This window comes from Loxodonta africana, chromosome 7, assembly GCF_030014295.1.
Source record: "Loxodonta africana isolate mLoxAfr1 chromosome 7, mLoxAfr1.hap2, whole genome shotgun sequence".
Lineage (NCBI taxonomy): Eukaryota > Metazoa > Chordata > Mammalia > Proboscidea > Elephantidae > Loxodonta > Loxodonta africana.
The window spans coordinates 63,287,120-63,300,137 of NC_087348.1; the positions used below are offsets into that span (position 1 = coordinate 63,287,120).

A 13,018-nucleotide genomic window follows, 5' to 3' on the forward strand; every position below is an offset into this window, starting at 1 on the left:
CAATGAGACCAGAAGAAATGGTTGGTGCCCAGCTACCACTACTGAATGTTTTGATCAGGGACTCAACAGATGGATCCTGATCAAAAGGAGGAAAAATATGGAACAGAACATCAAACTTCTATGGAAACCAGACTAAATGGATCCACTGGGACTGAGGGAACCCCCAAATTTGTTGTCCTGAAATAATCTCTAAACCTTTAACTGAAAACTATCCCATGAAGTCTTGTGTAACAAAACAACAGCTTAGCTCAATTAATAAAGAATGTCAACCTGGAACATTTTGCTCATTTAAAGAACTATCTGTGATCAAACTGACAATAGTAACTCTAAAGCACAAATGAGAACTTTAAGGGCAGAAAAGTATAAAAATTAATGGTGGTAAAACAATATGGGTAGAGATAATGAGAACGATGACAAAATGTAAAGAATGTAGCATTGATCTATACACGTAGAAATTGCTGAATGGGTATATATTTTGTTGCATGTATTTTAACAACAAAAAAAATTTTTTTTTTAATTTTTTTACATAAATAAATTAAAAGAGAAGAAAGAAAGAAAAGACGGCTGCAGTAGGGGAATGGGGAGCGGAGTAGAATGAGATCTAAGAGGCAGACAAAGGCTAGATCATGTAGACCAGGTACGCCATGCTAAGGAGCTTAGACTCCATCCTAAGTGCACAGTTTGCTCCAGGGCCTGACACAATATGGTTTGTTTTCCAGCATCGCTCTGGCTGTGGGTGGAGGCCTGCTAGCACCACCCAGCAACTTACTGGCCAAGCTTGGACTGTGGCCCAGGTCTTCTGACTGACAGCAGTGCTACCATCCACAAGGATAGCAGAAGCTGAAGGAGGTGGTTTGATCTCTTTCGGGGAACTCAAATAAAGGCCTGCAAAGAGAAACCAGGTGCCAAGCCTTCTTTCGCTCAGTAGGAAGCGTGAAGCCCCAGGTACTCACCCACTGGTAATGTCATCAGTCCGGATGTTCTTGCTCAGAACGTCCCCATCGCTCATGTAGCCGGGGGCATCCATGCTGATGCCTTCCATCTCCATCTCGTCTCCTGCCTTGTCTGAGACGTCCACATGGCAGACGCTGCTGCCCCTGGTTGCCAGCTGTCTTCTCAGCGGGGCAGAGTATGCATAGCGACCTGACTCAGTGTTGATGAACCGGCTGGCATTGGCTCGAGGGGGGTACCCGTTGCCCATAGAGGGGGCGTCCCCTGCTTGGAGCCGGGGGCTGGACTGGCCGAGTCTCCAGGATAACGGAGTAGGCCTTCCGGTCAAGCTGAGGATACTGCGTCCACTTATCTCCGTGGTGACATTGGTGTCAAAGGTGGTTTCCAACGTGCTAAAAAAACCAACTCTGGGTTAGAGCCAAGTATGCCTGATAACATTTACAGTTCATGTGTTCTTTAATTTTTCTTTAAATTATGAAGCATTCTGCATACACGAAACAGGATAAGACAACAGATACCACCCAATATATTCTCTGTTAGAAAAGAAAAAGGTAGAGGCTAACGGGCTTGGGGGTGGAAAGAAATGGGGAGTGACTGCTTAATGGGTACTCTCGATTCTGGAAGTGGGTGGTGACTGCTGCACAACAGTGTGAGTGTGAACTGTCACTTAAACATGGTTAAGATGGCAAATTTTATGTTACTGACATCTTACCATAATGAAAAAGGGAAGCTCCCTATCTATACAACATTCTTAAAAGCCCAGCAGGTACATTTTTTCCCTAAAACATGGTACAAGATCCCACCATTAATTACCTTTCTTAAATGATCTTACTTTTTTAAATCCAGGAAAGAAAATGGAAAATGCCGAAGTGATAAAGATGAGCATAAAGGTCACCACCTGCCTGTTCATTCTAGGATGCTGCATCACAGCTCTCTTTCCTAAAGCCAGGAAGCTCCATCCACCCACATCTCACATCTTCAACTCCCTCCCGGCCGAGCAGGTGGGGGAGCCTTAACGTTCGAACTCTCTAACGTCCATTCTCCCCAGACTTTTGCTTGTTTAAAATGACAACTAAGCTTTGGGGCCAAAAAGTCCAAAATGGGTGGAGTGCCTGGGTTTGAGATCCATACTAAATCAAGTTATAAGGGTCAGAAGCTGCCAGGAGATGGAACTCCACCCTGACTTTCAGAAAGACCCTTTAGGACTACATCACCTTCACAGTCAAACAGGCTTTCACAGCACAGTCCAGACAGTCATCTGCACCTCCAAGGACCACGCTGGGATTTCTTAACTGAGCTGAAAGGGAGATTTTTTCCTGCAGGAGAAACCGTCAGGCTTTCTCTCCTGTCATGACCACCATCCTATTACACTGAAGGTCAGATCCAAGCCAAGAAATCCATCAAACCACTGTCTAACCAATATGAGTCAGTTTCAATGATTATGGTGGTAAGAGGGATGCTTCATACTTGATCACAGAGTCACAGGACCCAGTATCTGACTCCATGCCATTCAAATATCTAAAGATTTAGGAGAAGCCACTCAAGGGCACCACAAACCGCCAATGATTCTTCTTTGGAAGAGGCAGTTTTATATTTCAAGCTGTTTTTGTTTCCCTCTGATTTGGAAGCTGTCTTACTTTACTCGGAAACCCTGGTGGTGTAGTGGTTAAGTGCTACAGCTGCTAACCAAGAAATCGGCAGTTCAAATCCACCAGGCGTTCCTTGGAAACCCTATGGGGCAGATCTACTCTGTCCTATAGGGTCGCTATGAGTTGGAATCGAGTAGGCGGCAGTGGGTTTGGTTTTTACTTTCCTGAGCTGAGGATCCCCGTTTCAGGGCTGATAGAACCCACAGTAGTTAACTAAGCTAGATTCTGCCAAACCTGCTGATAGAGGAGAAGCCCTGGGGTCTTACTGCTATACCCATTTATCACAGAAACTACAATTTGAGAAGCAAAGAGACTCCCTTGGAGCTCAGTGGGGGAAATTAGAACCTTTCCTTGATTATCAAAGCCAAACATAAACTGTAAAATTTCATCCTGCCAAAATCATGAAAAATATCCCAGGGTTGCATCTTCTTTGACTTCTTGCTCAGCAGTGAAAACAACCTGCTAAATGTTTCCAATGTAATCCTAGACTCCATCGAATAAAATCATATTTTAAACATTATCATCCATTCTTTTTAGGTGTTTTATACACGTGCATGACCAACAATATACCGCGTGTTGTGTATCAGAAGACCGGGTAAGAATTCAAGTTATTCACATAACCACACAGGTTGAATCCAGTTCACCTGCTTATTTCAACAGCACGATACAGCTTGGGAGGCTGCACGTAGGAAAGTGAAATTTAAATGGAGCTGTTCTACAAGATCCTATGTTGAATGGGTTTACCAACCTTCTGCTTCTGGGAGAAATCTGTCTATACTAATTTTTGCTCCCTACAGTCCTTTTCGCATGCTGCATGATGTTCCTTGAGAATTCCAACAAAAGTGGAGACCAAGATTATTTCTTCCACTATCAACTAAATCACTTTGCTAGTCACATGAAGCAGCGTGTAAAGCAAGTTACCATCTAGTTCGGTACATAATTCACTGTGTAGATACCTGTGTGTAACCTGAGTTCCCCGTAAACTGGACATGGTCTCCTCCAAATTCTGCCGCAGATCAGCAATGTTCTTCACTGTCCGCAGGCGCCGGGCCTCTGGATCTTCCCCTGGGAAGACGAGAGTTAAGACCATTTGAATTCTATGATAGGTTGTAAGCTTCCTGAGAGTAGCAGCCATGATCATGATTATCACCATGTTCTGTGCTCAGTGCCTGGCTCACCAAAGGTGCCTAACAAGGGTGTGAGGATGAATGACTGAATGCATACCCAAAGGAAGGTTTTACATCCATGGGAAGAAGTCTGTCTTCTCCCTCCTGATCCCTCCTGAAACAGGTGAAGACTAACTTGTGGGAGAAGCAGAGCGCCTAGTCTAAGACGTAAATACATTTCACATGATCTCCAATAAGGATGCACACAGTTGAGATCTGATCACTTCAGCGGGATCATTTTCTGCCCACGCAAAAGTGGTACTTTGTTTTCTCACCGTGGGTGGTACGTGCTGCCGTCTCCCGGCTCTCTTACAAATGGAATTCAGAGTGGCTTGGATCTACACTTATTATTCATGCATATTTCTATAGATACAGATTTGCCTTCTCCCTTGTCAGATTCCTTGTGTCATTTCAAAATCTGCCTCCTCTTCTTACTGTGTAATTGGGAGGAAGTTGCTGACCCTCTCTATCCTTCAGACTCTACATTCCTAAAATATGCCGTGGATTGCCAGAAGAACAAATCAGTCTTATAAGCAAAGATGTCAAAACTTCGGTTGCTTACTTTGGACTTGCCATCAGGAAAGACCAGTCTATCATGTTTGGTAGAGGGTCAGTGAAAACTAGGGAAACTCTCAATGAGAGGGATTGCTACATTAGCTGCATCAATGGGCTCAAATATACCAATGGTCATGAGGATGGCACAAGACCAGGCAATGTTTCGTTCTGTTATACATAAGGTCACTGTGAGTTGAAGCTGAATCCATGGTAACTAACAACAACAAGAGTACCCACCTCAAAGGACAGCTGCCGGGACTAAATGAGATAAGGCATGGAAAGCCCTTAGCATGGAACCCTCCACACGTACACAGGATGTCAGCAAGGCTTCTCTTAGGTGAGGAGGCCCATCCATTCTCTGGGCAAGATTTCCCACAAAACACCTGGCTGGGCAGAGTTTAAGCTGATGCTAACGTACTAGGAGAAATATAAGCAGGGATGCTCTCTCAGCTCAGCCATACTTCAGGTTCTCCAGCTATTCTGCTTCATTTGGGCTTACAAGTAAAGGAGGAAGAGGGGAATAACTACAAAAGTGGTTAAAGGGATCAAACATTTTTCCCTCAGAGCAATTTCAGGGAGAGCTAACGAGACTGATATTTTCAAGTGTTGAGCAACATTTTTTAGAAACCTCCGTACAGAACATAGCACATGTGGGCAGCAGTAGAGTTTACACTGAACACTGGGTAGTATACGGGGACTGTGGTGGTTCAGTGGTAGAATTCTCACCTTCCATGTGGGAGATTCAGGTTCAATTCCCAGCCAATATACCTCATGTGCAGCTAGCTTCTGTCATTGAAGGCTTGTATTTTGCTATGACCCTGGACTGGTTTCAGCAGAGCTGCCAGTCTAAGATAGACTAGGAAGAAAGGCCTGGTGACCTACTTCTGAAAACCAGCCAATGACGAACCCTATGGGTCACAACAGTCCAACGTGCAACTGATCATGATCATGATCACTGGACTGGGCAGCATCTCATTTCACTGTGAAAGGAGTCGCCACGAGTCAGGGGCCAAGGCAGCTAACAAGAATAACGGAGTTTTCAGCAACTGTCACTAATATGGCAATAGGCTGCTGAGAAATGTCATAGAGTTAACCCTGTTTCTGAGATGGACAACCGCTTCCCTAGGTGGTTCTCAGCATGGTTGTGCCTGGAGGCTGGGGGATGCATTAAATGATAGACATGATTATGTGATTTTACAGAGGGAATTGGCTATAGCAAACTCGCTAGCCTTGAAAATGCAAGTGTTTTCAATTTTCTCCCCCTTTTTAACCAAGGGAAATTTGGAAGGCATTTCTCTCTTATCTGAAAACTGGTCAAGCTTGCATTTCTCACCCAATTCTTTAAAATACACATATGTGTGCATGTGTTTTTAAGCAAAAGCAGTGGTGAATATCTATTTTACCTTCCATTAATGGCCTTGGAGGAATGTAACTGTATCTGTCTCCTGGGCCATCAATTAAATACCTTTTACTGCCAGTTTGGCCACATTTGATATCTGTGTAAGGCTGCCAAAAAGGTACTGATTAGTTGGGCAGTTTCAGGCCCTGAATGAACATTTATTATGAAGCTACGTCTAGGCACGGGTTTTCAAATTACCTTCACCAATTAATTTAACCACATACACACAAGTTTTAGTAACTGTAATCAAGGACATATTTGCTTATCTTAACTCTCCTTTAGAAATGGAAAGATCTTTGAGATAGGGATGTCTCATCTTTACTCTTGGTAATCCCACATAAATCTATAGATGCCTAAGAAATATTTGTTGGCCAACAGATACGTCCTTAGTATGGGACAGAAAAACAATGACTTTGCATTCTGACAGATAAAGGACTAAATTCTGACAGTGCCACTTATTAGCCACTTGACATTGGGCAAGTCACTGACTCTTTTTGAATCTCATCTGTAAGATGGGGATAAAAGCCCTTCCCTCAAAGGGTGAGTATGAAACTCAAATGAGATGACACATATGAGGTGCCTGGCATATAATGAGGGCTCAGTAAACTTAAGTGTCTTATTTCCCTCTTGGAGGTTCCACTGGGAAGTCTTTCCTTCCCTCAGAGTTTTGTGCTACAACAGATTCCAAGGGTGATGCAGAAACCCAAACCATTAATCCATCTGCCTTGCTTAGGGGATCACGTCCTAAACTGTCAATTCTGCCTCCTTGGAAGATGGCCTCAGTGTAAGGTTTTCCCACCAACACATGTCCTGAGCATAATAAACTTTCAGCAGTGCTCCAGTGGAAATAAAGGGCCCTTTCAGCTCATATACAACGACCTTAAAAACCAAGTAACGGTAATTTTAAGCTATTCCATCTCTATCTGCAGCTCTCTTGAATTTGCCAAGCCTCCTTCAAGTCACTGGTCACAATGAGAGGGTTTCACATTCTGGTAAGACTCCTCTTCACCAAAAATGCTGAGTTTCCCTGGGTGATGCAAATGGTTAAAGTGCTTAGCTGCTAACCAAAAGGTTGGAGGTTTGAATCTACCCAGAGGTACCTTGGAAGAAAGGCCTGTGATCTACTTCCAAAAAATCAGCCACTGAAAACCTTAGGGGGCACAGTTCTACTCTGACACTTGGGGTTGCCATGAGTCAAAACTGAATCGATAGCAACTGGTGTGATTTTTTTTAGGAGGATGGTAAGGTGTTACAAAAGGATCTTTGAAGGAACCTGGGATTTTCACTTGAATGAGGGAGGCTTTAGAAACAAGCTGCTACATGGATGAGAATGGAAATTGTGGGTTTGAGGAGGCTGAATTATATCCTGTGATAAGAAATGTGAGAATGAAGAACTCCATTATCAGTTAATGCCATCAAAACAAGGAAGGGTTGCTAATGAAGGGATAAACTTTCTGTCACAAGAAATATTCAAGCAGAGGCTGAAGGGTGATCCATCACTGAGCTATAGAAGGGATTCATGTACAGAAGAGATTCATGATAAACTGGTGGCCCATGTGGTTCCTTCTAACTCTATAATCCAAGACATATTCCACAACTGTAGTGCTAGGTAAACGACAAAGCCTGGTGGGAAAATCCACCTATTTGCATAATCAAAGGGAGGTGAGAACTATGTAACTGAGCAAATGTTCTTATATATGTCCATTTCTAGATATACTCATCATTCATTGTCATTTCAAGTGATTGGCTTTGGAAAAATTAAAGTCAACCTTTAGTGTCTCCATAAAAAAAAAAAATTTCACAGATAGTCACACATGATTTTATGGCTTGAATAAAAGGCCAAGTCACCCTGCTCAAGACATTTTCATTAGTAACCAACACCATTTAACACTCAAGGATACTTGACCAGGCACTACTGGCTGCACAGGTCTCTTCTTCAAACCAAGTGACAACCTCTCAGGGTTTCTGAGCTTTTACTTGGTTTTGTAGTCCTGGTGCAGAGGAAATATGGAGAGAAAAAGAAAAGTTAGCGGAAGATCACAGGCAGCAATCTGTCACTGCAATCTAAGTGCTATTTGGAATATTCTCTGGCTGCTGCTTTTGCTTTTTGAACTTGAATTTGGCTGAGACTCATCATATCTGACATGCATTCCCACAACTCCATGGGACGGGCATACATCTGATACACGCCAGGCTCCGAAACACTGGCGGGGCTCTTTTGATGTGTGCACATAAGAACATGGTCTGGAATGCGTGGGGAGACTTGAGAAGTGATCTGAACTCCACACCCTTCTCCTCCTAGCTGGTCTTTTTACTGTGCTATCCATGTACTCAGATGCAAAGGAACTACAAACCTTGAAGAGAAGGAAACAGAAAATCAATCCCAAATGTGGGGACCTGAACCATTGTAAGATGGATCACTTACAAATAGCTTGGAAAAAAAAAAAAAAAAAATCACTATACCACCACTATGCCCAGCCAGCGGAGCCAGAAGGAAGTAGTTAAATCACCCAGATCCTCTGAAATGAATACTCAGAGCGAATGGTGAGATGGGTAAGATTCAATCCCATGGGCTGAGGACCAATTCCACAGCTGTAATACGGCTATTAAAGCAGTGTGGTCATGGATATTTAGACTAATAAACAGATTTTAAACATGGCTTCAATTTTTAACCCAACTCTTCAAGTGGGAAGATATGAGAATGGTAACATAGCTACTCTAACTACGTGGTTTACCGCTCACTTCCCAGATTAGAAGTTGCCGGAACACAGGGCACAGAGCTGGGGAATGAGAGACAGAAAGTGGCAACTTGGAATGCACCCCAGTAGGAATTCCAATTCTGATGTGAGTTTTTCTTCTTTAAATTCAGAAGGTGATTTGTCATCGTTAGGTGCCATCGAGTCGCTTCCGACTCATAGCAGCCCTATGTACAACAGAATGAAACGCTGCCCAGTCCTGCGCCATTCTCACAATCATTGCTATGCTGAAGCCCACTATTGCAGCCACTGTGTCAATCCATCTTGCTGAGGGTCATGTAACATTAATAAATAAATATCCGTGGAATTGGCTATGTGACAACTATAAATCTTATGCTTTTATACATACACCCATTGCCATCAAGTCAATTCTGACTCATAGCGACCCTATGGGACAGAGCAGAACTGTCCCACAGGGTTACTAAGGCTGTAATCTTTACAGAAGTAGACTGCCACATCTTTCTTCCAAGAAGCAACTGGTGGATTCAAACTGTCCACCTTTCAGTTAGCAGCCTAAGTGCTAACTACAATACCACTGTGCCACCATAATACCCCTTTAATAGTCATTGTCTAGGTTAGACTTAAATAAAACTTTTTTTTTGGTAAGAGAATCATGCTGTCATCTTTCCAATTAATGGAGGAAGATAAGAATACACTTTTAATCAGTGCTTCCACATACAAAAGAAAGAAAAACATTCCAATATCTGAGTTTCAAATCTTGCTAAAAAGCAAGTTCATCTGAAGAGTAAACAAGAGATTCAAAGTTAAGAACCAGAGCAGGCCTGAGCCCCTAAATAAATGAAATGAAATATATCTTAAAAAAGAATTTGCCAACAGGTCAGAGGCTTATTTACAATTCTGGAGAGGAGAGGATAGACTGGGAGAGAGAAAAAAGGGAAGAAAGAATATTGACGCCCTTCCGGCAGGTTGCACGGGAGACCTCATCACCAACAGATCTAAAATTTCCGATGCTCATACTCACCGGTGAGTTCCTCCAGGGCGGGCTGTCCACTCTTGGTATAGTGGCTGGGCTCCATGTTCATGCCCGCTGAGCTGGACTCGGCAGTGACATTCCCTTCGGTGTCTGTCTGGGACCTTCATACACAAACCAAAGCAGACATGCTTGTCATGAAAGGCAGCTACCACATCTGGGCCACTGTGGTCTGACCATCGCACCCACCATCACCTCCTGCAGCAAGCTTTAGAACAGAGCAGACCAGCAGACTGATACTAAATAATTCATTCAGCTCACGTGGAGCAATGTCCTAGAATCAGAGACAGCCACCCAACTGTAAAAGATGAAATATTCATCGTCCAAATGGAGGGGCTGCAATCCCTCACCCAGGGAGGATTCTCTGCACTGCCATCGGGAAGGCAGGTCTAACCAGACAAATGCTGGAGACTCCTAGGTGGTTTGGCTAATTCAACCTGTGCCAAAGAGCAACTTTTAAGTAACCAGCAACGCAAGCAAGTCAAGCATAAAAATGACTCTATTGGCAGCCCTCATACCCTCCCCCCCAGATCCTCCTGACATGGCTTTCTCTGAAGAGGTGACTGTAAAACCAGTCAGGAGTGGGTGCCAAGCAGGTGTGTTTGCCCTCCAGATCTCTGATTCAGAGCTTAGATCTTCTGCCATGAAAGGTCTCATTGATGGTTATTTCAACACTTGACTGGAATCTGTACTTCCCCAAACCTTCTCCAGGCCCTTATTTGTCAGACAAATTGAGGCAACTGCTTCAAGCAACGTTTTCTTGCCCAGCTACCTCTGTTCATTGAGGCACGGCATGCGAATATATAATTATACTCAGATGCATAACCCTGGGTATAACATTATTAATTCATTAGCATCCTGAGCAAATTCAACCAGGTTTCACTATCTACGAAGAAAGTGTTTGCCAGGAACATGAATTGTGTAAAATGGGCTATGGGGGATGTGTTGAAAAACCTCCAGCCATCCACCCACTCTCCTTACCTTTGCCCTCCCACTAAGGCCATTAGTTCCCAATCCTTGTGATCGCTACCTTTAGAGGATTTCATAATCCCAGCGCTCCCTCCTCTCCATTCCCCTGCTAGCATCCAAACCCGCATCATCTCTGCCTAGGCCCATATAAGTACTTTGTAAGTTGGTGCCCCACCTCTAGCCTAGAGGTTGCAAATGGCAGCCAGTTGCCGGAACCAGCCCACAGATGTATTCTTATTGATCTGCATGGTATTTAAAGGTTTTCAAATTAGTTGCAACATTTAAAAATTGGGAGATTTCACAAGAAATATCTGGATTTCTGCCTTCTCCCAGTAAAAACTAGAAAGTTTGGACAGCCTGAGTTCGCTTTTTTGCAGGGCGCCACCTGCTGGCGCCAAGTGGTATCTGCTCCCTCTAGAGAGGCATGGGAGCTCCCTCTGCCAGTCCCAAATTGCCTGAGTCACTCACCCTTTTACATTAACTTTTTTGACCCAATCAGGCATATAAATATGTGACCTGTTTTTTAGACTGTTCCTAAGTCTGGTTCACTCCCCACACGATCCTCCACAGATCTTTTTAACACCAACTTGATCACATCACCCTCCGTTTATAGGCTTCTAATGGTTTCCCACTGCCTTACAGAGTAAGGTTTAAACTCCTTATTGTGGTAGAAAATGCCCTACATAATTGGACTCTTCCGTCCTTTATTTCCAGCCCCAGGTCCTGCCACGTCCACCCTTCAGAAGCAGCTCTACACTGTGTTCCATTCACGTGTGGTTTCTCGCCATTCCCTGATCATACTGCACCCATAACCATTTTGCCTTTGTACTCATTGTGACCTCTGCCTAAAGGCCCTTCCTTCTTCCTTAGTTCACTCCTAATCTGCCTCGAAGATGCAGTCCCCACGGACCCAACAGATGGATCCTGATCAAAAGGAGGAAAAGCATGGACCAGAACTTCAAACTCATATGGAAACCAGACTTACTGGATCCTTTGAGACAAATCTAATGCCTGGAAATAATCTTTAAACCTTGAACCGAGACTAACTCATGAAGCCACTGTTAAAACTACAGTTTACCCCAATTCATAAAAAATGTTTGCCTCAAGCATAGCACTCTTCTAAAGAATTATTTATGTGAGAATAAACTGACAGCAGTTCATCTAAAGCAACAGATGAGAACTTTCAGGAGCAGAGAGCCTAAATTAATGGTGACGAGACAGTAAGGGTAGAGACAAAATAGTGATACAACATGAACTATGTAAATGATATTGGACTCTTCATCTAGAACTTGGGAATGGATGAATGTTTGTGTATATTGCCACCAAAAAAAAAAAAAAAAAGACTCAGCTCCCATATTGTGCTGGCCTGGAAGCCTTCTCTTGACTCCTCGTCAACCGATTTCATCACCACGTGTTTCTGCAGCCCTCTCCCTATTTTTCTGTTGCCATATTTATTACGATGTGACAGTTAATAAATCTCTCCCCAAATAGATTGAGAGCCCTCTGAAGGCAAAGACTAGCGCAACTGAAACACAGAGCAGGCAGTCAAGAAGGAGGTGCTGAATGGACAACGGACAAATGAGAAACGTTTAAGCCTAGAAAGATGCTGGAGTCTGGACATTTAGCTAGATTCAGGTCTAGGCTTCCTAACTTGGTAGCCATGCAAATTTGAATAAATCCCTTCATGTCTTTGAACCTCAGCATCCTCATCTATCAAATGGGATAACAACAGCAATCTCCCCAGATCCCATAAAAAGCAAATGTGATCTGACATACAAGCACTTAGTAAACTGTACAGCAAAAGAGGTGTTCATTGTTACTTCTGAACTGTTAAATATAATTCTTTTTGGAATTTTTTTTTTTTTTAAAAGGACTTATCTTTCCTTCACCCCATGGTAACATCATTAACATGGAGAGGTTCTAGGGTGGGAGAGCATTGTAAGTATACATTGTGGAGCATAAAGTTCAGACAGGGAATTTTAGAGCAGGAAGGGAACCTAAGCCACTTTAAAAAAAAGTCTAATTTGGCCCAATCTCTTTACAGATGAAGACACTGAGGGTCAGAGAGATTAAGCGATTTACAGAGTTAATACAGGATGATGGCTAGCAGGTTGGCCCCTCTAGTTAGACTGGGATTTAGACACTAGCTCTTTCAGTTAATAGTTCTTACGTATGACTTATGGCTAGTTATTACCCATGAGGAATGTGTTAAGAACCTGCCTGAACTGTGAAAAATGGACTCTAAACTTCAGTTTCCTCATTTATAAGATGGAGATTAAGAGAACAGTAGCCAGCTTCTGGAGTTGGTGGAAGGATTGAATGAGTTGAGGCATGGAAGGCCCTTAGCTGAGTCTGCACACATGGGTGTATGCTCAGTAGCTGCTCCTGCAGCCAGGGCCCATGAGCACACAGGGAGTCACAGCTGATAAAGGACAGAGCCCAGGTGTTTCGACCCCTGTCCGGGTGCTCTTCCCTCCAGCCTCTCTTCCCTGGCTCATCTACAGAGGAAAAGTACCTCAGAGGGCCCATAGGGGCAGGGCACAGGATGAGCACTGACATCAAGATAGGGTTTAACAGACACA

The 13,018-nt window shown here is 43.5% G+C and overlaps 1 protein-coding gene across 4 annotated transcripts in view; it reads right to left on the reverse strand.

Moving 5' to 3' along the window:
- The window catches only part of NAV2 (neuron navigator 2), a 459,088-nt gene that overhangs the window by 180,154 nt on the left and 265,916 nt on the right, over positions 1 to 13,018 (reverse strand). For all 4 annotated transcript variants that reach the window (XM_023550786.2, XM_064288347.1, XM_023550784.2 and 1 more), the window contains exons 8-10: positions 9,459 to 9,571; positions 3,557 to 3,665; positions 954 to 1,343 (exon numbers count right to left, since the gene is read on the reverse strand). In XM_023550786.2, coding sequence (XP_023406554.2) covers positions 954 to 1,343; positions 3,557 to 3,665; positions 9,459 to 9,571 — 612 coding nt within the window. The remainder of the gene's footprint in view (positions 1 to 953; positions 1,344 to 3,556; positions 3,666 to 9,458; positions 9,572 to 13,018) is intronic.